At 51.3% G+C, this 24,359-nt stretch overlaps 1 protein-coding gene across 1 annotated transcript; it reads left to right on the top strand.

Annotated features, from left to right (window-relative positions):
- The first annotated feature begins 145 nt into the window (after positions 1 to 145).
- On the top strand, positions 146 to 23,194 carry Gltp (glycolipid transfer protein). The gene is made up of 5 exons (XM_047562486.1): positions 146 to 406; positions 15,288 to 15,346; positions 16,518 to 16,651; positions 19,808 to 19,958; positions 22,033 to 23,194. The coding sequence occupies exons 1-5, from the start codon at positions 304 to 306 to the stop codon at positions 22,213 to 22,215; spliced, it is 630 nt and encodes a 209-aa protein (XP_047418442.1). The 5' UTR covers positions 146 to 303; the 3' UTR covers positions 22,216 to 23,194.
- The last annotated feature ends 1,165 nt before the right edge of the window (positions 23,195 to 24,359 follow it).

The raw sequence follows: 24,359 nt of genomic DNA, 5'->3' as shown, positions 1-24,359 counted from the left end.
CAATGGAGGCGCAGAGTTCCTCGGAGGCGGGCGCTGATTGGACGGGCGGGAGCGGCGGCGGGCGCGGATTGGGCGTTGGTGGGAGGGGCGGGGCGGCGCGCCCGGCCGCTTAGGCGCTCCGCCGGCGGGCGGCGCTGAGCGCTCGGCTACGAGGGCGCGGCGCGGGCGGAAGTGGCGACGCTGGCGTCCCCGGAGCCTGCGGCAGGCGGCAGTGACGGCCCCGGCGCTGACGGCGGCGGCCCGGGGGGCGGCGTGGACGCCCGCGGCGCCGGCTGGGGCATCACCGCGGGCCTCGACCCCGAAATGGCGCTGCTGGCGGAGCACCTGCTGAAGCCGCTGCCGGCGGACAAGCAGATAGAGACCGGGCCCTTCCTGGAGGCGGTGTCCCACCTGCCGCCCTTCTTCGGTGAGCTGGGGGGAAGGTGGGAGCTGGTCGGCAGCCCTGTTCCAGACGCACCTGAATCCTTCCCCCGAGCATCCCCAAATCACCCCTCCCCTAGACACCCCGAGTCCTATTTCCTACTTCCTCCATCCCTTTCCTTCCAAGCATCCCAGATTCTTCCCCCACCCCCAGACTACTACTCCCAGATCATCTCTCCTAACATGTCACAGCCTCCATCTCTTCCCACACACCCCCAAGCCCTCCATCCCCACAGACAGCCGACATTCTTCCCTGTCCCTCAAATGCATGCCAGTCCTTCACTCGCGCTCCTCAACCGACCGTGGTTCCCAAGTACCCCTTACTCTGGCGTCTCTGTTATGTAGGCCCCCTCCTCCATCTGCCCCCAAACATCCTACTCTTTCAGCCCCAAAGCCCTTCGTCTCTCGCCCCATATTTCTTCACTTTTAGAATGGTTCTGAAGCCCTCCCTTTAAAACGAATAAGCCTTCTCTTCCAGCCTCTCCCTCCTGGGACCTGTGAAGTTGGAATTCCTCAGAATCCCCCCCATGCCAGAGACCCTCCACCCCACCTCCAAGGGTGGGGCAGGACAGGGAGAAGGGGATTTGAAGATGGAGTTTCAAAACTCTCGGGCCTTTTTCTAGGGGAAAGCACCTAAAGTTTTTCCTCCACTCAGGACAGGGCTGGGACAGTGGTTGCTGCCTTGTGGGGTAATGTCAGACTCAGGGTGGTTGGTACAAATCCCTTCCTCATTTTGGGCTCTAAAAGAGGAAGAACCTCCTCCTTATATCATGATGAAGGTGGTCATGGGAACACTGAGAAAGTGGTCCCTAAGCCAGACGCAGACCCTCATTCCTTCCTTCCCTTCCCCCAGTTACAGGCCCTGGATGGAAAATGGGAACTAGAAGCCAATAGCATCTGCTTCTGCCTTTCGTTCCCAGTAAAGGGTGCAACCTGAGCCTCTGCTTTCTTCTCTTCCATGGGAAGTCTCCCAGTGCCCTGCCCTGCTGCTTCACTCGGTAGCTTTACAGGAAGATACCAGCCTCCAGGGCAGAGTCCATCTGAAATCCACAAGCAGGCAAAACCTTCGGACTGATTTGGACTGAAGAGATTTGGCACCCAGGGCAGCCTCTTCCCCTGTGGGTGATCAGGGCTTATCGTGGGTGGTACTTCCCACAGGGGTGGTTGTGGTTATGCCAGTTTGTATCCCAGGTTTCCTCCTAACCTCTCGAGCCTCAGTGTCCCCATCTGTGAAATGAGGATGCTGATCTTCTAGGTTAGCCATGAGGAGTAAGTAAGGGTGTGTGTAAAGCACAGAGGCCATAACTGCCAGATACATGTTCGCTGTGTGAGGAGTGATCGCGTATCGCTAAGTTCCTGGAAGTAATTTTGGTTCCTTCCCATAGCAGGTAATTAATCAGTGCTGGAGCCAGTGCACTTGCCTGGTTTATTTGCATCTCCGACCTGGGTAAGCAACTTGAGTGCAGGGTCTTTTACATCTACTGCTGTGTCCCTGGTGCCCAGGACATTGCCTGGTACATAATAGGTGCTCAGTCAATACTGTTGAATGGTCGAAACGTTCTTATTATCTGTATCTCTGCTTGAGGTAACACTGCATCTCCAGGCAGGGGCCTGGGAGCTACCTGGTTTTAGCATTGAGAAGTTGTTTATTTTTGTGACAGTTGTGTTTTTTTGTTTCCTCTTTGGTTCTCTGAATATTTGCAGGTCAGAGCTAGCTTACCCTGGAGGATTCAGAATCTGTTTAAGCCAGATTTGGAGGGTGATTTTGCCCCTTAGGGAACATCTGGCAAGGTCTGGAAACATTTTTGTTTGTCATAACTCAGGGATGTTACTGGATGCTATGGGGTGCTCGAGGGGCACTGTTAAACCTCCTACAGTGCACAGAACAGTTCCCACCACAAGGAATGATCCAGCCCTAAATGTCAGCAATGGTGAGGTGAGAGACCCAGGTCGCTCAGCATCCTGTTCCTCCCTTTTCTTCAACAAGGTTGCACAGGGCGGGTTCTGCTTTTTGGGCACCTTTTTTGGATACAATTACCTGGTTAGTTTGGAAGGAATGGTGCAGGTGGCAGCTGGAGCCAGGACAGAAGAGCATCTCTGCCTCCCTTTTCCTGGTCTCAAAGGACTGTTGTCTTTGCTCTGATTCTGGCTGCAGGGTGTCACAGCTATGGACAGAAGCATCATTTAGACAAAAGCGTCAGTGGGGTTTGCCCACAAAGCGTTAACCACCACAAGGCACTGTGCCCCCCAGAGCTGTTCACTGTCACCCAGGATAATTTTTGGTGCTCTTGAAGAAGAAACAGTGCTAATCCACTTTGAACCATGTTGCTGCTTCTGGGAAGCAACTTCCTCCTGTGGGTTTAAGACACAGGTTTTAGGAGGGTTCTTCCCTAGTGGCTTTTATCCAGGGCTCAGTGTTTTTTTTTGTTGTTGTTGTTGTTTTTTGTTTTTTTAAAGATCTGCTGTCAACCCTAATGCAGGGCTTTGTCTAGATCCAGGGAGCATCTGGCCACGTGAATGATTTGAGTGGCCCATATCTCTCTTGAGTGGAGCGGGTCTGGAACGGTGGATGCCAGGAGTCTGAAAAAACACTGCAATTTGGTCTCCTCCCAGTCGGGGTGTCTCCGTGATGTCACTGCCGACTTTGGGGCCAGATTATTCTTTGTGGTGGAGGGAGTGTCAAGTTCCTTGTGAGATGTTGAGCAGCCTTCCAGACCTCTGCCTGAAGTTGTGACTACCAAAAACTATCTTGATGGAGCCAGAATCCCCCCTGGATTGAGAACTATTGCTCTAGATACAGAAGTAAATGGCAGAGGGCCCAAAACCATTTTGAAAAGTATTAAATTCTGCTAGGAATATCTGTTAATTGAAGGAAAACTGAGCACAAACAAATGATGTCATTTATTGATTTGTTAATCCGCTCATAACCTTCTGAAATAAGGGTTTTTTTTTTTCCTTTTTCCACATTTTTTGGGTGTTTCTCATCGTTTATATATGTAGTGGACACAATCCCTTTATGCATATTTATTTATTTATATGTGGTGCTGAGGATCAAACCCAGTGCCTCACATGTACTAGGCAAGTGCTCTGCCACTGAGCCGCAGCCCCAGCCCTGTTTCTCACTTGTAGAAGTGAAATTTCTGGGTCCAAGAATGTGAAGGCTTTTAACCTGTTAGAGCAGCCACATTACTTCAGTCTTTGCCAGGTACAGTTTACGACACAATTGCCTGGACTTGATGAGTACTAATTCTTTCTGCTTCAGTGGGTGTGGGCTGCAGATCAACCTTCTGCTTCTCTCGTTTAGAGCATTGTTATCTTGGGCTTGTCCTTCCTCCGTATCTCTGGCCTGAATCTCTTGAGTTGTACAAGTTTTACTACATTCATAGAGGCCAACCATTTGTCCATCTTCTATCTTGACCCAGTAATCGGATCTCACCTAACTGATCAGTTTGCAAGACTGACTTCCGTGAGGCAAGCTTTCTCATATTTTAGGTCAATTATGCAGCCGTTGTAGAGCGTTAACACTTGGAGGACAGAGGCGGGGAGACGTAGATGCCATTTGGTCTTGTCACTCCCTGCCCAGAAGCCTCAGTGGCTGCCTAATGCCCCACAATGGCACTGTGCTGTTGTCGCCAGAGCTCTCACCATGTCAGTCCTTCTGTCTGGCGCACGTAGTCACCACTTGCCTTTTACCTGACTGGGTTCCACATATGCTTAAGGAATTAGCTTAGTGGTCATTTCACCTGGAAAGCCTTTCCTGACACTCTCAGACTCACAGAACCCATCACATTCTGTGACTTTGAGTTATTTCCATGCCTAGCACTTGGCGAGCTAACACAATTGCTGAATGAATACCTTTGGTTCCATTCCCATTCTTCTAGAGTTTTGCTGAATCTGCTTTTCCATTCTCTTTCCAAATTAAAATACGTGATTAAATTAAAACATGTGACTGAATTGAAATATATAACCCCTTTTATAACCTGTATTCATGGCAGACATTAATCAATCATGATATTGTTTTTCCCTTTGAGCCTAGACGAAGCCTGGGCTTCTTTCTTTTTTCTTTTTTCTTTTTTGCAGTGTTGGTATCAACTCTAGAGCCGTGTTCATTCTGGACAAGTGCTCTACCACCAAGCTACACCCCCAGCCTCAGCATCTTCCTTAGCAACCACTCCAGATCAGTTAGAGTTGGTGCGTGAGAAGACACATATTTGCTCTCACTGGGGAAAAACCAGAGGTGGAAGAGCCAAAGATTTCCACCCCTCTCAGTTCTCCCCTCTTTTAATTCTTTTATATCCAAGTATCATTACAAATGTATAATGCCATTTATTTTTTATATTATTTTTATTGGTGCATTATAATTATACATGATGGTGGGACTCATGAAACCACGTCTGTACATGCACACAGCAATCTGATCCCTCTCGCTCCCTATACTTTCCCTTTTCCTCCCCTCCTCCCTCTTCCTGATCCCCTTGCTCTACTGTCTCCCTTCTATCATTATTATTTTAAGTCAGTGTTTATAATTATACTCATAAGCAGGATTCATTAATGGCGTGTTCATAAATGGACATGGCATAATTCGGCAGATGTTGTTCTTCAGAACATCCTCCTTCCCTCTTGATCTCCTTTCTCTTTTCTCTTGGTTTCCCTTATATTTTCATGAGATCCTTTTTTTATTCCTTTCTTTCTCTCTAGCTTCTAGAAAGTCCCTTGACTTTCTGAGTCTGGCTTATTTCACTTAGCAAGATAGTCTCTAGTTCCATTCATTTACCTCAAATGACAGAATTTCATTCTTTAGGGCTGAATAAACTCAATTGCGTATATATACCACATTTTCTTCATCCATTTGTTTGCTGACAGACACTAGGTTGGTTCCATAACTTGGCTGTTATATTCACCTCTATAAGTGGTGGAATGCACATATTGCTATAGTGTGCTGACTCTAGTTCTTTTGGATAAATACCAAAGAGTGGTATAGCTGGGTCATATGGGGGTCCTTTCCTAGCCTTTCAGGAACCTCTGTAGTGCTTTCCAAAGCAATTGGGCTGATTTGCAGTCCCACCAATAATGTATGAGTCTTCCTTTCCCCCATAGACTCTCCACCATTTTTTTTTTTTTTTTTTTTTTTTTTTTTGGCGGTGCTGGGGATCGAACCCAGGGCCTTGTGCATGCAAGGCAAGCACTCTACTGACTGAGCTATCTCCCCAGCCCTCTCCACCATTTATGATTGCTTGTTTTCTTGAAGGCTGCCATTCTGACCAGAGTGAGATGAAATCTCAGTGTAGTTTGCATTTCCCTGATTGCTAAGGATGTTGAACATTTTTTCATGTATTTGTTGGCCATTTGTACTTTTTCTTTTAAGAAATGTCTGTGTAATTCATCTGCCTATTTATTAATTGGATTATTGGTTTTATTCCTTTCAGTCTTGAGGTTCAAATTCTAGGGGTGATTTTTCTTCATCCGTGCCTCCTGGCATATTTAAATGGATGGCCATAGAATCCAGTCGTACAGGTATCTGGCACTTATTAAATAGTCCTAGAGTGAACCCAAAGAGATTGATATTCCATAATTTTTAATTCAGTGCTCACTCCATTGGGGTGGAGGGAACAACCTAGAAGCATAAAATTATCTTCTTATTTTATTGCCCAAACTCTTTTTTTTGGGTGCTGGGGATCGAACCCAGGGCCTTGTGCTTGCAAGGCAAGCATTCTACCGACTGAGCTATCTCCCCAGCCCCCTACCCAATTCTTAAGCCAGAGAGTCAAGGCGACTTGCCCACCGCCACACAGCCAGTGAGCTTCTGCCTAACCAGTCTTGAACTCAGGCCTTTGAACTCCTCATGTAGTGCCCTTGCCAAGGGCCTGCCTGCTGGCCTGGCTTCTCTCCAGTAGTGGAGAAGAACCCAGTAGAGCCAGCCTGCTATCCAGGGACTCTGCTGACACCATTGGTAACCTTGCCACATGGCAAGTGGCCTGGGAGCCACAGAGCAGATATGTGTGTTTCCTCTGAAGTGCAACTTCAGCTACAGCCTGCCTGACTGAGTGTGCAACTCCTCGTTATTTGAATGCAAACTAGAGTGGCTGAGGTGTGGAAGTCTTTTGTGGAGGGAGTCCCAAACAGGTCAGCTTTCCTATAACTGGAGCATGGACTAGCTGCTGGGAAGCAGCCCCCCATTACTCCTTTACCTGTAAGAAGCTGCCTCTATTGCAACAAGCACTTCTGAAACTTGGGTTCACTGCCACATCCCTGAGATGCTTTGTTTTGTTATTTTTTATGCTAATGCAAATGTACATTGAGTTTTGTCTTTGTAAAGAATGTCCCAAGAAAGACAGGTGAAACTGCATTCACCTTCCCAGTACAGCAGGTTAGTTTTCATTGTGGTTGAGTGTCTTTTGAGAGCTGGGCTCTAGAGAGGAAAGGGATGTGGACTCTGTACCTGGGAGGGACCCCTGTGGCGAGACCAAGCCAAGTAGGCACTTTCTGTGATGGTTTGTACAGTTCAGGAACTGCCTCCAGCTTCCTGTCCTCGACTGCAGGTGCATTTTCAAGTGTGCAGTTGGTGAAGCTTCAGGACCTTTAGGAACACCTACTGGGTGCTGCTGGTGCCCACTCATGGTCTTACCTGGCCTGAGTCCACTCTGAGCAAGCTGGGAGGGAGCTGCTGCTGACCCCATGGTGTTTTCCTGTCAGTCCACCTAACAGCCTATGCATTGGCTGTTTCTGAGGCTCAGGGGAAATGTCACTTTGAGTCTACTTTCCTTTGATATCCATGCCCTGAGAACCCTGGACAGTTGATGGATGTTCACATCAAGCTGAGCCAGCCTGACCTTGGTTTCTGTGGGACTAAAACTGTGCATTCAGGCCAAGCCCTTCCCCGACTGAGCCTACAGCCCCAGCTGTGAGACAGGGATGCAGGGACTCCCAGGAGGGTCAGTGGAGGTGGCTCACCGATGGTGTCGGTGCCGAAGGCCTGGACTCACCGTCTTTGCACAGGTAGGCCAGATCATCCTAGAAACTGCACCTTTTGCCACACAGCCCTTGAGCAACAGGGACCTGCCAAAAAGATGCCACCTCTGAGTCTTGGTGACTGCCTGCCAGGGCTCAGGGCCAGCTGCTGGCTGCTTCCTTCTGCGAATTGCTGCAGCATCCTCCTTTGTAGCACGGGAAGGCCTGTGCTGAGCGCAGACCAGTGGTGCACACTTCTCCTGCCCCTTGATGATGGGGTGAGGTCTTTCTGTGTTCCGGGAAGTCTGGCCTTGAGGTCAAGGCCTGAGGTCTGGCCTCTGCTGCTAGAGTGAGAAGCAGGAGGGAAATCTGTCTTTCATTCTGCCTGTAGGGCATTTGCCGTGCAGGGCTGCTTAGAGGGTCTGTGTTCCACTGTGACTCCCTTCGGGACAGAAGTCAGGGCCTACCAGGACCTAGCAGCAGTTCTGGCAGAGCCCGACAGAGCATAGTTGACCAACTGTTGTCAAAGGAATGGGAAGCATGCTTGACAAAGCGCTTGGTAAAATCTCCTGCGGGACCCCTGATCACAGTGTGACCTCTATTTCAAGTGGCTTCCAAGATTAAGGACCTTTAGAAATATGAGGCATGCTTGTGGCTCTGTGGTAGAGCGCTTGCCTAGCATGTGTGAGGCACTGGGTTCCATCCTCAGCACTGCATAAAAAGAAATAAATAAAATAAATATATTGTGTCCATCTACAACTTGAAAGAAAGAAGAAAGAAAAAAAAAAAAAAAAAAGAAATATGAGAGCAAACAAGTTCAGAGAGGGATATGATGAGGTTCTGAAGCTAGAAGGTGGCCCTGGGGGCTTTGAAGCAGGTCCAGCCTGTGACAGGGGGACCAGCCCTGGATCAGGACACAGGAGGCTAGGGGAAGTCTTCTTCTTGGAGGAGCAGGGCCTGTCCCCTGTCTACCACATTTGTGGGGGAGGGAAAAGATAGGAAGTTTCGCTGGGCATGACAATGTGCTTATTTCACTGGGCTAATTAGAATGGAAATGATGGCTTCTAGTCTTGGGTTTCATTGTTTCAGCTTAGAAATGGCCTGGGTGAATGGTAAGTCCTTTTGTTACATTCTTACAGTGTTACTTGTATCAAGGCTCTTGTGTGTGTGTGTGTGTGTGTGTGTGTGTGTGTGTGTGTGTTACTGTGTTCACTGTATCTGAGCATTTCAAAGTCATTACTGTGGATCGGCCCTCTCCAGGGTCCTATAAAACCTCTGCTTTCCGCCCAGGCAGTTAGGCAGCGACTCAGACTTCCCCTACTCCAAAGTGATTCATTTTCGGCATTACTCTTGCTCCAAGTTCCTTACTTCGTTCGCTCTTGTCTGAAATCCCTTTTTAATGGTCTGGAATACACTTGAAGTCATTATTGTATGGCTGGGCGATCTCTGCGAATTTTACCCTTATCAGTCAATCTGTCTCTCTCCCACCTTCTTCCCTTCCTTTCTCCTTTGATTTCTTTCTTTCTTTCCTTCTTTCTAATGCAGTCCTAGGGACTGAACCCAGGGCCTCAAACATGCTAGGCCGGCTCTCTCACACTGGGCCACATCTCCTTTGATTTCTTAATCATTGGAATCATTGTTTTCTGGATTCCCTCCCTAAAGAAAAGCTTTACCTATTGAGAAAGAAGAAGCTGATGACATAATGTATAATAAACATAAATAATAATACCTTCCTTTTATTGAGTACTTACTAGGTGCCAGAAACTGTGCTAAGCCCTTTATTTACACTAACTCATTTAAACCTCACAACAACCCTGTGAGGTAAAGTCATTGTCAGCCTCATTTTACAAATGAAGGAACTGTAGCTCAGAGAGGTGAACTAATTTCTCCCAAGCCACACAGCAAATAAAAACTGATTTTCCCAGTTGCATTCCCAGTTCCTGGCTGTTTTTTGCCAAAGAGGGCCATGTGGACAAAGGTTTAGCATGTCACGGGGTGACTTTTTAAAGCAATATTGTGAAGTGTTTTGTTAACGGTTTTTCCTTTTAACAGTAAAGTTCAAGCACAAACCAGTTTTAGGAACATGGACATTTTCAGGGTTCTTATCCTTCAAAATAGGCCTTAGTGTGACCTGAGCTGTGACAACCCCTACCCTGAAATTAATAAATGATTCATCTCCATCAGCTGTAATTTGAGAGCCTCCCATTATGATCGTTGTAACCCAGAGCCTGTAAAGTTAATCTACCCTGTGTCTTTAACAACTGAACTTTATTATCCAGCTGTGAAAAAAAAAAAAAAAAAATTGAGGATGAAATGGAACCTCCCCACACCAGGCTGCTAGATTGCAACACAGGCCTCTTGTTCCTCCTTTTTTGAAGTAAGCATTTATGGGTTGGAGTTAGGCGTGTTCCCACCTGAGTCACACGGTACATCTGAAAAACAGTGCTCTGTTTCTTGAATGAAGATTATTCCTGAGATCAAATAAGAGGGTGGGCCAGGGCAGGGCCCTACCCAGCAGGGTATCACCTGTTATAAGACAGGAAGACAGGGTGGGCAGCTTGGATGGAAATTTCTATATATGTGCTGTGGTTGTGTTGTTTTGTTTGTTTGTTTTTGCAGTGCTGGAGCAGGGACCCAGGGCCTCCAGCGTGCTAGGCACGCTGTACCAGAGAGCTACACCCCCGCTGCACTGCGGTCTCGTCAGCTCAGGGACAGTGCTTTCCAACTGTGTGCAGGCTAGAAAAAGAGGAAATGAGTCTGATTCTGGGTGGCATATGGTGACTGCTAGCTTATGGGGACTTCTGCTCTCTGGCAATGTCACCCATCTGAACTGTGGCAGAGACCCAGGCACAGGGTGGGTCCCAAATGGCCCCTGTGCAGCCACAGTAGTCCTGGAGATCATGCACGAACCCTTCCCTGGGATTCCTGCATGCCTGTCTCCTATCTTGCAGGTGACTCCGACACAGTTGGCTATTTGTCTTTCAAGTATTTAGCAGAATTGAAGTACTGCAGACAAAGCAGGAAGACGTAGCCGCCAACCATCAAGAGAAGTTTTAAAAATATCCCAGAGGGGCTGAGCGCAATGGTGCAGGCCTATAATCCCAGATACTCCAGAAACTGAGGCAGGAGGATCCCGAGTTCAAGGCTAACCCAGCAACTTGGGCGGCCCTAAGCAACTCAGTGAGAGCCTGTCTCAAAATAAAAAATTAAAAGAACTGGGGATGTAGCTCAGTGGTAAAGTGCCCCTCGGTACAATTCCCAGTACTGAAAAAGAGAAAGAAAAGAGAAAATTGCAAACATCTTGTTGTATGAAAGCAGGGACATTTGTGTTATATTGTGACAAATTCCATCCAGCATGGTTGAACTAGAGAAGATTGGTACATTCATGAAGTTATTTGGTAGATGAGCTGGGCACTGGGGCACATGCCCGTCTTTCCAGCAACTTGGGAGGTTGATGCAGAAAAATTGAAAGTTTGAGGCCAGCCTCAGTTACGTAGTGAAGCTCTAAGCAACAAGCAAGACCCTGTCTCAAAAAAAAAAAAAAAAAAAAAAAAAAAATTATTTGGTAGATGAAAAATATTACCATTTTCATTTTCTTTTTCTCTTTATTATTGAAATTAAGCATCTTTTCATTTCTTCTGTGAATTGCTCATTGTTCTATAGGGCTGATATTTTTTCCTTACCTACTAGGAATAATGGCCTCTTATCTGTTCTGTTTGTTACACAGACACTAACTACCTCCCACCCCAGTTGATTGTCTGGCTTTGATTAGTGGTAGGATTTTTCCCCTGCCTCATAGAGGAAGTTTCTTAGTTTATAATGAGGTTTATTGGTCTTTTCCTTATGCCTTCAGGGTTAAGTAGCATGCTTGGGAGGGGGGAACCGCTCCCGAAAAGCAGGGGCCATTGGCCAGGTGTTGCAGATAGCCACAGCCGTACTGTATTTAGGATCCGTGCCCATTTGAGCTGGTTCCATGATAAGACGGTGGGGGCATACCTGACTTTTTCAAAGCTAGCTCCCCCCTCCCCCAGGTAAGATGATGAACTAGAAAACCATCCAAGCCCCCTCCCTCCCTCCAGGCAGACAGGTTCTGGATGACATTTCAAAGAGCCTGTTTGCTAACAACGATTAAAACAAGTTTGGGGTAACTTCAAAACTGGTAAAACAAGAAAGGTCATTTTGTAGCAGGCTGCATTCTGTAGGAAAGGTCAGGCTGGAGAGCCTGCTAGAAATGTGCTGGGCCCTGTCGGAGCAGGCAAGCCTAAGTGTAAGCTGTCAGCAAGGCCACCACTGCTTGGGAGTTAAAACCATCCTCTGATGTTCTGTCATCAAAAACAAGTCCTCTTGTTTTTCATGAGTTTTACACAAGCAGATGGGAATATTCTAGAAGGAAAGGCAAGGTTAGTGTAATAGAAGCAGCCTTGGCTCAATAATTGGGTGGGAGTTCCTGGCGCTCCTTGTGTGGCCCTGAGCAAGTCCGTTGGCTTCTGTAGGCGTGGTGCCATGTGGGCAGCCGCCTCTGGACCATAGGAAGGGAAGGGTCCGAGCCCAGAGGGTCAAGTCACTTGGCCAAAGCCACACCAGAGGCAGGTTTCCAGCCCATGACTGGCTGGCTCTAGAGCAGCAGGCCCTTCTCTGATCACCCACGGCCACCTACAGATGCTCCCGGCCTGCGACTGCACACACATGCGCAGCGCGGAGACCACGGAGTTGGAGACGGGCAGGGAGCTCCGGCCCCTCTGTGTGCGTGCCTCCGCAGGTCCCCAGCCTCAGAAGTGCCCTTCAGTGAGCCCGTCCTTCCCCCACAGTCCAGCAGCAGCTCCAGTCCTGCACCGCGGCCACCGCACAATAACAGCTACTGTCGGGTCCTGGCGCCTGCTGACCACAGTGGCCGCGTGACTCTCCTAGCTCACTGTCAGGAGAACCCCAAACAAAAGGCCTTTCTCCATGCCTTCAGGGCAGGGCCACCAGAACAGCACCAGAGCCACTTTCAAAGACCAGGAAGCCGAGAACATTTTTTCTGCATCTCTGAAATGAACACGGAGTGACTTGAGTCGTTGAGACTAGCCAAGAAACCACCCCCTTGATTGCCGGTGACCTGACCCCAGCCCTGCTTTCCTGTCTTCTCGCTTTGAAGAGGGCGGTAGATCAGCCTTAGCAGTGTAAGCATTACAGCCAGTGCTGATGCCTCGCCCTCAGAGCTTCCCTGCAGGGGACGTCCTGCAAGGTTCTCGTGTTACAGGCAGGAAACTGAGGCCCAAGCCTTCACTGTCCTTCACCATCTCTGTTGGGTGGGTGTCTACGGACCCTCCCAAGGAAATCTCCTGATAGGTTGCACGTGCCCCAGTCTGTTCACCCACTCACTGCACAGATGTCATCCACGCACCTGGTGGGGGCACCTACTGAGCTGGGTGTGAAGCACAGCAGGCAACCAAGGCAACCTGGTGCCCACCCTCTAGGAGCTCCAGTGTGGCGGGCAAGGCAGCCGGCAACAAAGTATTGCACACATAACTATGATCGCTGGAGGGCAAAAGGACCTGCAAAGAAAAATGGAAGAAGTGGGACTTTGAGCAGAAAATCATAAACCTGATATTCATTTCCAGTATTTCCTATGAAAAATTTCAAGCATCTGGCATAGTTGAAAGAATTTCATAGTGAATATTCATACATTTACCACCTACAGTCTACCATAATTTTAAATTTTACTTATTTTTTTTTGTGGTACTGGAGATTGAACCCAGGGCCTTGAGCATGCTAGACAAGTTCTCTGCCACTGAGCTACATCCCCAGCCTTAGGCTCCACCATAAATCTACTGTACCTATCTGTGCAGTCCCCCAGCCATTCTTCAGTCCCCTGTAAATCTTTGGACAAGTGATTTTTTTATTTTGAGACAGGGTCTCTCTGAGTTGTTTAGAACCTCACTGAGTTGCTTAGGCCTTGCTAAGTTACTGAGGCTGACTTTGAACCCACAATCCTGCCTCAGCCTCCCGAGCTGCTGGGATGACAGGCATAAGAGTTGGAATTGGTGATGCCCAGCCACACTATCAAGAAGAGTCCCCAGCAGAGGAATGAAGATCTTGGCTCTCTCAGCCATCCCGGGAGGGAACCCCTTCTAGGTCTAATGAATTGCTTGACTGCCCAGGGTGGGTGCCCAGGGTGCATCAGGCAGGGTTGGAGGTAGGACGGAGCAGTTACTTCATGAATGCTCTGGACAGGCCCATTCCGGAGGCGTATCCTGGGTCAGGCAGCTGGCCTGAACCCCAGCCCAGCGCCGGAGCAGCCCCCGTCCTTTGGTTTTGTTTGCAGTGCTAGGGATGAACTAGGGCTTCCCACGTGCTGGGCAAGCATTCAACCACAAGCCACGCCCCCAGCCCGTGCGCTGCTTCTGACCAGGCCACCCCACTGAAGGCTCTAGTATGGTCCCTGGAGGGCCGCTTTGCCCCTGGACTAAGGATCCTGACTCTGATAATGAGACGAAGTCATGAAAATGGTTAAAGCCCATTTATCCAGCATTCACCATGCAGGGAGCACTCTGCTGAGGGCGTTTGATGTGTTGTTTATATATCCGCGTCTGTGATGCGCTCTCACGCACACACGCACTAAGGATGGAACCCAGGCCTCGCACATCTAGGCCTGAGCTCCACCACCGAGCTTCAGCCATCCCAGCTCTGATGCACTGTTTGAATTTCCTGAGATAACCCTATGAAATAAGCACTGTAATTGCCCCATTTGACACACTAGGAAACTGAGAAACACAGGTGAGGAGACCTGCTTAGCTGAGGTGTGGCCGGCTGACAGTTCTGGTGCCATCGTCTGCACCCCTGACCCTCCCTGGCCCTCCCTCATCCTCGGACAGAGTGTTTCATTTAAAGCATTTAATGCTGCCGTCTCAATGCACCTCCTTTCACGGCTGCAATTAGAATGTTCCAGATGGCCAGCCAGGTGTGCCGGGTCACCTTGGCTGGAATTGGCCTGCAGAAGTCCCCCCAGGCCCCACCCGTGTGATCAGTTGGTGCATGCATTGAGGGCCCTACCCATGGCGTCTCTCCTGTGGGTTTGGCACCCACCTTGACCTGCTCCGGGGTCTTTGTCCCTGGGCTGTGTGTCAGGCTGGTGACAGGTGAAGGGGACACACAGCTGCCCGCCTCAGGCCTGAGGGTGAGGTCCGTGTTGAACCTTTGTGGTGAGGAACCTCGAGCCTGCATGTCGCCTCCCTACTCTAAGGTTCTGTGGCCTGTGGCCTGGCCCTGGCCCTGCACCAGCCTGCCGGGGCAACGGAGGGGAAGGGGACAGGAGGCAGCAGCCTTCTCACACTTCACAAGGAGCCCGACGCCACACGTGCTGGGCAGTTTGTAGGTCTGCATTCCACGAGCTTGACGGGGTCACTGCTGGACCACGCTCTGCCAAGAAAGGAAAAATGCGCTTCCAGAGGTGGACAAAACCTGTGCCACGTGTTTCAAGTCAGCCTGGTCCCTTGGTTCTGTTGTCTCATTTGCTAGACAGGAAATGTGAGGCTCAGAAAGCTGGAGGGATGTGCCCAGCCCCCTAATATGTGCAGAGCTGTGAGTCAAGCCCAAGTTCATGGGGTACCATATTGCACAGTGTAGAGAATGGGGTCATCACTGCAGAAAGTCCCAGTGGACAGTGAGGCAGAGAGTGGTGTGGCTGAAGGACATGTCTCTTACTATTCCACTGCGTTTAAAGGCTCTGACAAGTCCTGCTGTAAGAACCTGGTTTACCCGGGTCCCAGTACTCCCCAGACTGCCTTTCCCACAGAACATCTCTAAGTCCTGTAAACCACTCTGCCTGCCCCTAAACATAGGTGACCTCTCCTCGGATCTCCACTCCTCTGCGGCCTATAGTGGTCCTGAACTTCACCCTTTTGGGGAACTAAATCTCTCTTCTCATTTCCCCCCAGATTGCCTCGGGTCCCCCGTGTTTACACCCATCAAGGCAGACATAAGTGGCAACATCACGGTACGTACTTGGCCTGGAGCTGCAGCTCTAGCACACACAGTGATCTACACCTGCCTCCGTCACCACCCCCTCCCAGCTGCAAGCTCCCCAGGGAGCCCGGGGCCAGGGAGGCGTCATGGAAAACAGGCTCGGCCCCAAGCTCATCCACCTGAGCCCCAAACTCCTGGTCCTCCTTTGCACTAGTGCCACCTAGCTGCAGCTGGGCCAGGACTTTGGTCTTAAGGGTATGTCCACCTCCACCAAAGAAGTAAATTCCAAAGTCCACAGGTGGCATTGACCTGGCTCTCTCCATCCCTGGTCCTGGTCATCTGATGCCATCCCCTAGCCATAGACCCCCTCCCACGAGGATCCACTCAGGGCCCAGCAGAGGCTTGGGGCTCACGACAAGATCTCATTTCTTCATCCCAGCGGCCCTTTGAGGACTTCTGACATATGAGGACGCTGAGGATCGGAGGAGCCGAAGGACTCACCCAAGGTCACTTAAGAAAGTGACAGCTGGGCGCAGTGGTACTTGCCTGTAATCCCAGCAGCTTGGGAGGTTGAGGCAGGAGGATCGTTCAAAGCCAGCCTCAGCAACTTAGCGAGGTCCTGTCTCTAATAAAACATTAAAAGTCCTGGAGATGTGGCTCCGTGTGAAGCCCCCTCCGTGCAATCTCTGGTGCAAAGAATAGTGGGAGGGGCAGAGCCGGGAGGCTAACCTGGCTAACCTGGCTAACCGTCCAGGCTAACCTGGCTCTAGTCCAGAGGCTTTTGTACCTGGACATCTTTGAATCCTAAGAGCCTGTGTCTGCTCATCCACAGAGCGAAACTTCAAGCCCCTGGTGTCTGCAGGGTCAGTGGTGGTTGGAGGGTGTGGACTCGAGCCAGGCAGGCTGGGGCCTGCTCCACCTGCATAGCTGTGTGGCCGTGCATGTCACTGCCCCTCTCTGAGCCTCAACGTCCTCATCTGCAGATTGGGATACTGGTGGCCACTTCAGGGTTGCCACTGGACCACATGAGACTCAGCCTGGAAAGCAGGCTGCACACCCCAACTCGAGGGTGCACTCAAGAAACATGAGCGCTCGGGAGTTGATGCTGGAGTCATGCCGGTCCCAGCAGGTGCTCCCAGCATGCAGCGCCGCTGTCCATGGGGCAGCCTTTCCAAGGGGAAAACCCGTGCGTTCCATTTCAGAAAATCAAAGCCGTGTATGACACCAACCCAGCCAAGTTCCGGACCCTGCAGAACATCCTGGAGGTGGAGAAGGAAATGTATGGAGCAGAATGGCCCAAAGTGGGGGCCACGCTGGCACTGATGTGGCTGAAAAGGTGATGGGCGGGGGCAGGGGTGGGCCTTGGCCTCTACTGTGGAGGAGGAAGCAGGCCCTGCCACCACCCACGTGGAGGCTAGACCCCTTTCTGGTGCGATGCTTATTAATGACTGAGAAAAAGCCTCTCAAGGGCCAGAGCTTGTCCAGTGGCGGCACTTCCTTGCTCTAGTCCCTAGAACAGCACAGCTAATGCCTGCTGCATCCTGGGCACTGGGCCGAGCTCTTCCTACCCCAGTGGAGTTTCATGTGCTGTGAGGTAGGTGTGCTCTCTCTTCCCATGTCGTAGAGGAGGCTTCAGGGACTTCTGGAGGCCACATCACATGCCCAGGTCCTCTGAGCACAGTTGTACAGGTTGTGCACCACATAGAGTTGTCTTGTTCAGGGTCAGTCACATAATACACAAGGTAGGTTTATGTATTAGTTTCTTGACAGAAATAACAGCTGTGTATGTGTGTCAGGGGATGTCCTGGGGATTGAACCCAGGGTGCTCTACCATTGAGCTATACCCCCAGCCCTTTCATTTTAAGACAGGGCTTGTTAAGTTGCCCAGGCTAGCTGGGCGCCATTGTATGCACCTGTAATTCCAGCAACTCAGGAGGCCGAGGCAAGAGAATCGCAAGTTCAAAGCCAGCCTCAGCAACTTAGCAAAGTCCTAAGCAACTTAATGAAACCCTGTCTCAAAATAAAAAATAAAAAAAGGACCAGGGATGTGACTCAGTGGATAAATGTCCCTGGGTTCCAGTCCCAGTACTGAAAAAAAGAAGTGGTCCAGGCTGGTCTGGAACTTGAGATCCTCCTGCTTCATTCTCCCGAGTTGCTGGGATTACAGATGTTCACCGTGGCACTCAGCTCAAAATAACAGCATCTTTTTTTTTTTTAGATGTTGATAGAGCTTTATTTTATTCATTTTTTATTTTAATTTATTTTTATTGTAAACAAATGGGATACATGTTGTTTCTGTTTGTACATGGAGTAACAGCATACCATTTGCGTAGTCATACATTTATATAGGGTAATGATGTTTGATTCATTCTGTTATTTTTTCCTCCCCCCACCCCTCCCACCCCTCTTTTCCCTCTATACAGTCCCTCCTTCCTCCATTCTTGCCCCCCTCCCACCCCACCATTATGTGTCATCATCCGCTTATCAGTGAGATCATTCGCCTTTTGGATTTTTGAGATTGGCTTATCTCACTTAACATGATATTCTCCAATTTCATCCATTTGCCTGCAAATGCCATAATTTTATTATTCTTTATAGCTGAGTAATATTCCATTGTATGTATATACCACAGTTTCTTTATCCATTCATCAGTTGAAGGACATCTAGGTTGGTTCCACAATCTGGCTATGGTGAATTGAGCAGCTATGAACATTGATGTGGCTGCATCTCTGTAATATGCTGATTTTAAGTCCTTTGGGTATAGGCCGAGGAGTGGGATAGCTGGGTCAAATGGTGGTTCCATTCCAAGTTTTCTAAGGAGTCTCCACACTGCTTTCCAGAGTGGCTGCACTAATTTGCAGCCCCACCAGCAATGTATGAGGGTACCTTTCTCCCCACATCCTCGCCAACACCTGTTGAAATAACAACATCTTGAGAAGGATTTCTATCTAATTTGTGCGCGTGCATCCTCTGGACGGGGCCAGCGGACACTGTGCTTTGAACCCACTTGGGTCTCTATCACCTCTAGAATTCTCCTGTACCTGTGCAATACCAGCAGCTGCATGAGGTCAGAGGCCAGTCCCCAGCCCCACAGGTGTCCCTGGGCTGCCCTCTTTGGAGGCCTGGACTGAGAGGGAGGGAGCCTGCCCCTATTCTCTCTGCTGGCCTCCTGTAGCCCCACGCCATCCTCAGCAGAGCAGCAGGGAGGGTGAAGCTGGGCAGGGACAGGGATCAGCAATCAACACCCTGTAGCACATGTCAGGAACCGTCCCTGCCAAGCTGCCTGCCCCGGCCAGCTAGGGACTCAGGTCTGGGGAGAGGAACGCCCCTGGGTCCATCGGGCTGGTGGAGAGGTCCTGATCACAGACGTGAGTGAGACCAGGTGACGGGGGTTGGGGAGCAGATGCTGGGCCCTGGTGGTGGCCAGCAGGTCAAGGTGTGAGGAGCAGCCGCCAGGTGGAAGCAGCATCGCCGTCTGGGGGTCAGCCCGTGGGCAGATCCGAGCAGCAGAAAGTCAGAGCGGAGGCAGGGCAGGCTTCCCGGGGGAGGGGCCACGCGGAGTCTCCCAGCTGAGCCGCGGATATCATCCTGGTTGCCAGGAGAGGGGGATCGTGAGAGCTGAGAGGGGAGGGTCTGGGGCTCAGAGCAGCTGCTGTCCAGTGCAGGCCACAGCTGACCCGTCCTCAGCTCCGCCCTCCAGGCTGGTCCCTGGTGGGCTCTGGTCTGAGGATTGTCTTACCTCAGGGGTGAGGAGGTTAGGGTCTCTTCAGTACCAAACCCAGCACTCCTGCCCCATTAAAACCCCCCTCGAGCTGACCCCACCACCTGTAGGGAGGCAGCAGAGCCGCCCATCTGGGGGCCTTAGTGGCACCGTGAAGGGCAGTGGAGGCAGGAGCCCAGCTGGAGGCGAGGCAGGCTGGGGGCCCTGGCTCGGAGCCTGTTGGAGGAACCCAAGTGTCTGTGACGGGGCTGACGGTGCCCTGCTTGCTTCACGGGGGGGGGGGGAGGGGGGTGCAGGGGGGCAGGAGGCCAGACACTAGAGGACTGGGTCCCTCCCTTCTCCTGGCTGGAAGCACTGTCCGACCCTTGGGGAGGGTCCGTTGTGGTCCTGCAGCACGCGGCCTTCCCTGTCAGGTCGTCCTGCAGCGTAGCAGGCTTAGAAGGACCCGGGCGTCAAGGCGGAAGGGACCTAGAGGCTTGGGCTGGACTTGGCGAGCCTGACGTGTCCCCAGGCGGTGAGCACTTGAGGGCCAGCGCTGTGGCTTCACCCTCAGGCCCTGACGGCTGCCCATCCTGTGCCAGCTGTGAGAGGTCACGGGACATGGGAGTGAGGGGCTGGCCCAGACCCTGCCCAGGGCTCTGTCAGCCGGCCAGGCAGGGTCAGGCTGGTGGAGAGGAGGCGCTGGGGAGGCGCCTCCGTTCAGGAGCCCCACCAGGCAGGGAGTGCTGGCCGCGGACACGAGTCCTAAGCGCCACCCTCTCTGGGCCGCAGAGGCCTTCGCTTCATCCAGGTCTTCCTCCAGAGCATCTGCGACGGGGAGCGGGACGAGAACCACCCCAACCTCATCCGCGTCAACGCCACCAAGGCCTACGAGATGGCCCTCAAGAAGTACCATGGCTGGATTGTGCAGAAGATCTTCCAGGTGAGCCTTGCCTGCAGGCCCGTCAGGTCGCCTTCCCCTTCTTAGCCACGGTCCTCCGAGCTGCGCTCGCCCCTTGGACGCAGGCAGGGCTCCTGTGTGGGGCGAGGCTGCTACACCTGGGGCCCTTCCGTGCACTTGGTCAGCCTGCTCGTGGCCTTGGTGGGTGTTACTGCAGATGGTGGGTGGCATTTCCAGGGGCCCTGCCTGGGGAGCAAAGCCCCCTGAGGCCTGCTGGAGGGCGGCCTCATCAAACCCTCAGACTCAGCCCGGATTCCCACCCCGGAAACGGGGGAGCAAGGGCCTGTCCCCATGGAGGCATCTGCTGGAAGGACGCTGGCCCACGGGGCTCTTCGTGGCCCGCGTTGGGGTGACGTTGCCCCTGGGGAAATCTGTGGGGGAGGCAGGGTGATAATAATTACATGCCACACTCTGTAGCACTGGGGACTCTGGGCAGGTCTGTGATGGAGGGGCAGGTCAGCCTGGTCACAGGTGACCTGACTGAGAAGTCCTAAGGACAAGGAAAGATTGAGGTCCTGTGGTGGACTTTCATCCCACTTGACACTGAGGACCTCCTGGAAACAGCACCAGCCTGGTTGGCAGCAGGTCCCTAGGCCCACAAGGCCAAGACGCCTCAGGGTCCCTACAGGCTGCTGTGGCCACCTGCCTCTTGCTGGCCCTGTGTCTCCCTTGGCGAGGACTTGTGCCCCCCATGGCTAGCGTTCCTGCTGAGGTTCGCCTGCCTGCTCTTCCTCACTGCCACGAAGACAGGGTGTGGCCAGCCCTGTCCCCAGGAGGCACATGTCGAGAGCTCAGGTCAGGAGCCAGTGCAGGAAGAGCCAGTCACAGGGCAGGAAACGTGGCCACCTCTGGCCAGGCCACCCAGCATGGCTTGGGACGGGGCTGATTCCAGGGGCAGCTGAGAGCCTCACCCTCCCTTCAGACCCTTGTCCCCACAGAGGCCTTACAACCGCCCCTCGGGAGCAGGTGGCCCAGGGAGCCCTGCGGGCTGCAGTCCCGGTGCCCCAGGAGGCGGGCACTGTTCTTTTCCCATGTCACAGATAAGGCCCGTGGTGCTCGGACCAGTCAAGTCACATCCCATGGTACAAAAACAGGGGCTGGGTGTGGTGGCTCACACATGAAATCCCAGCCATCAGGAGGCTGAAGTGAGACTGTCACTTGAGCCCAGGAGTCGGAGGCCTGCCTGGGCAACACAGCCAGGCCCCGCCTCTTAAATAAGATGCGGTTGGGTTCTGCGTCCCTAAGCCCTAAGCCTACTATCCTCTTCTTACTTTTTTGTTATTTTTTAAAAACTTTTTTTTTTTTTTTTTGGTACTGGGGTTTGAACCCAGGGCTGCTCTACACTCAGCTGTGTCCCCAGCCCTTTTTTATATTTTCTTTAGAGACAGGGTCTTGCTAAGTCGCTGAGGCTGGTCTTGAACTCAGGATCCGCCTGCCTCAACCTCCCCAGCTGCTGGGATCACAGGCGTGTGCCTCTGCGCCTGGCTTCTCGGCACTTTTCAAGTTCACTTTCTAAGTCCTAAAATTTGGGCAAGTGTCACCCCCTGGGGCAAAAGAGGGACCACAGCATGGATTAGCAGCCTGGGCTCACTCAAAAGAGGGCTTCCCAAAGAAGCAGCTCACCATTGCCAGAGCATGCAACCCACGAGCTCACCCATGCCAAGCGCTGCTGCGCGTCTGGCGCTCTCAGAGCACTTCCCGTGATCTCCCTGATCCTTACAAAAGTGACTCAGGTGGCTGTCATTATTATCCCCACTTTACAGACAAGGAAACTGAGGCTCAGAGAGGCTAAGTAACTTGCTCAAGGCTCACAGCTAGTCGGCGGCACACGCTGGAGTTTGCGTCCAGGTCTGTCTGTCTGTCCCCCAAGTTGGTGTCCCTTCTGCTGTCCCTCATGGGGGTAGAAGGGAAAACACACCTCCCTCTTCCTTTCCCTCCCAACACCACAGACAGCACAGACCCTGCCCAGCATGGACCTCGGGAAGCCCCGCCCGATCCCCAGCACGCGGGCCTGGGGTCTGGGCCGCACTAACGCTCCCCTGTCGCTCGTTTAAAGGCAGCCCTGTACGCAGCACCCTACAAGTCCGACTTCCTGAAAGCTCTCTCCAAGGGGCAGAACGTGACGGAAGAGGAGTGCCTGGAGAAGATCCGCCTCTTCCTGGTCAACTACACGGCCACCATCGACGTCATCTACGAGATGTACACCAAGATGAACGCGGAGCTCAACTACAAGGTGTAGGGGAGGCGCGCCAGCCGCAGCCGCGGATGAGCAAGCAAGCCGGATCACTGTGAATGGAGCCACAGGCCGCCCAGGCCTGCGTCCCCAGAGCTGCCCACAGACCAGCCGGGGTTTGCAGGGGTTTGCAGGGGTCGGCCCTGCTTTTAAAAGTCTTTTTTTTTTTTTTTTTTTTTTTTTTTTTTTTGAGGGGGGTCTATTCTAATGGAGCAATAAGTTATGAACCTCCTTCCAAATCTCCTTTGAATTTCACAGCAGCATAGACTGGATACCTTCATTTCAGCGTGATAAAAGTCAATTAACGATGCTAATAAATCAAGTCCTAGGGTTTTGGGTTTGGGTTTTCCTCCCACAAGGAGCACAGCTCTCGGGGCAGGTAGATGCCTCCTTTATGGAGAAGCACGTGGCCCTGGGAGGATTTCGCTGAACCAAGCTTTGGTGTTTTAAGGACCATGAAGAGTGTGACAGGGAAAGACGCAGGGGCCCTATTGCATTTTTTGACAAAGCCAGTGGGTGCGTGTTGTTGTGTGGTTTGCACAGCCCTGTCCTCAGAAGCCTGCTCTACTCTCTTCTCTCTGCCAGTTTTTTTGTTTTGTTTTTAAATTAGCCGAAACCAACCAGCAAGACTTTGATGACCAAGGGGGTGTTTCTTTTCAAGCTATTGGGCACAAACAGTTGACCACAGATGACTGAATTTGCATTATTGTGCATAATAATTTCTTCAGGGACAGGTTTTCCAACCTAAGAAACTACCTACCACATGAATCTCTGGAGGGGGAGACGTGAGCCTCCAGCCGCTGAGACACAAGGAAACGCCTCACTGCCTTAACTGTCCTTCTTGGCGCTAAAAAGAGCTCTATTTTTTAAAGTGGGGGCAAACAAAGCAACCCCAGAACAAGTGATAAAACCCAATGAGGATCGATTGGTGATTTGTATGCAGAAACTAAGTAACCTTAATAAATAAATCTCTATTTTGGAATCACATCTGTGTGCTGTTTCAGTTGTTTATTTGGGGGTTTTTTGGTTTTTTTTTTTTTTTTTTTTTTTTTTTTGGTACTAGGAATTGAAACGAGGGGCACTTAACCACTGAGCCACTGAGTCATATTCCCAGCCTTTTAATTTTTATTTAGAGACAGGGTCTCACTAGGTTGCTTAGGGGGCTTCGCTAAGTTCTGAGGCTGGCTTTGAACTCTCGATCCTCCTGCCTCAGCCTCCCAAGCCTCTGGGATGACAGCATGTGTCACCGCACTCAGCAGTCGGTTCTTGATTCATTTTCTGCATCAGAGATTACAACTGCTTCTTCCCAATCCTCCCAAGGACCTGTTTTCTGTCTTCCATAGTTTTAAAAAATGAAACTGGTTGCCACATTGAAAAACAGAGATTCCATACAAAAATCTTGGGGTTTTTGGGTTTTGTCTGTTTGTTTTGTGGTACCAGAGATCAAACCCTGGGTTTGCCTGCACCTGCTAGGTAAGCACTCTACCACTGAGCTGCCTGCCCAACCCTACCCTCTTTTCAAAGTCCAGCCTTCCTGCGTGGAGCCGAGAGCAGGCACGTGCCCCCTTGGCAGAGCAGGGCGCGGGTTCCCTTTTCACTTGGACTTGGACTCGGTCTCCGCACACCTCTCTCACTTGCACTTTATCACGGGCCGATGCTTTTTTTGATACTGGGTTAAATGAAGCGAGAAATATTTATTTTCCTACAGAGCTGATGGTCGAGTGCGCAAGATGGACCAGTAAGTCAATAATAACGATTCAGAAAGGTCAGCACCTAGGGGAGCCCAGGACCGCAGATGAGAGGGCTACGCCTGAGATGCAGGTGGTTGAGTCACAGCTTGCAAGGGACCTCCACAGAAGGGGGAGGGGGACACTCCAGGACCTGGTGACTTGACCCAGAGCCGGCCCACGTCCTGCCGAGGGATTTGAGCTTAACCCTGAAAATTATGAAGCACCTTCAAGTGTCCTGCGTGCAATCCAATCAGACGCCTAGTTTGGAAGGTCCCCTTGGCAGGGCCAAGGGATGGAGATCTGCCCTACGGTTTGACTGTCTCCGATTTCACTATATTTTCTAATATTGCTGAAACTAGGAATGCTACTGTTCTTCCTCAGTTCTAATTGCTTTTTAGGTTTTTCCCCTTTGGGTTTCCT

This window comes from Sciurus carolinensis, chromosome 8, assembly GCF_902686445.1.
Source record: "Sciurus carolinensis chromosome 8, mSciCar1.2, whole genome shotgun sequence".
NCBI classification, from domain to species: Eukaryota; Metazoa; Chordata; class Mammalia; order Rodentia; family Sciuridae; genus Sciurus; species Sciurus carolinensis.
Note: the sequence above shows the minus strand (reverse complement) of the source record. Positions and strands in the feature narration are given on the sequence as shown.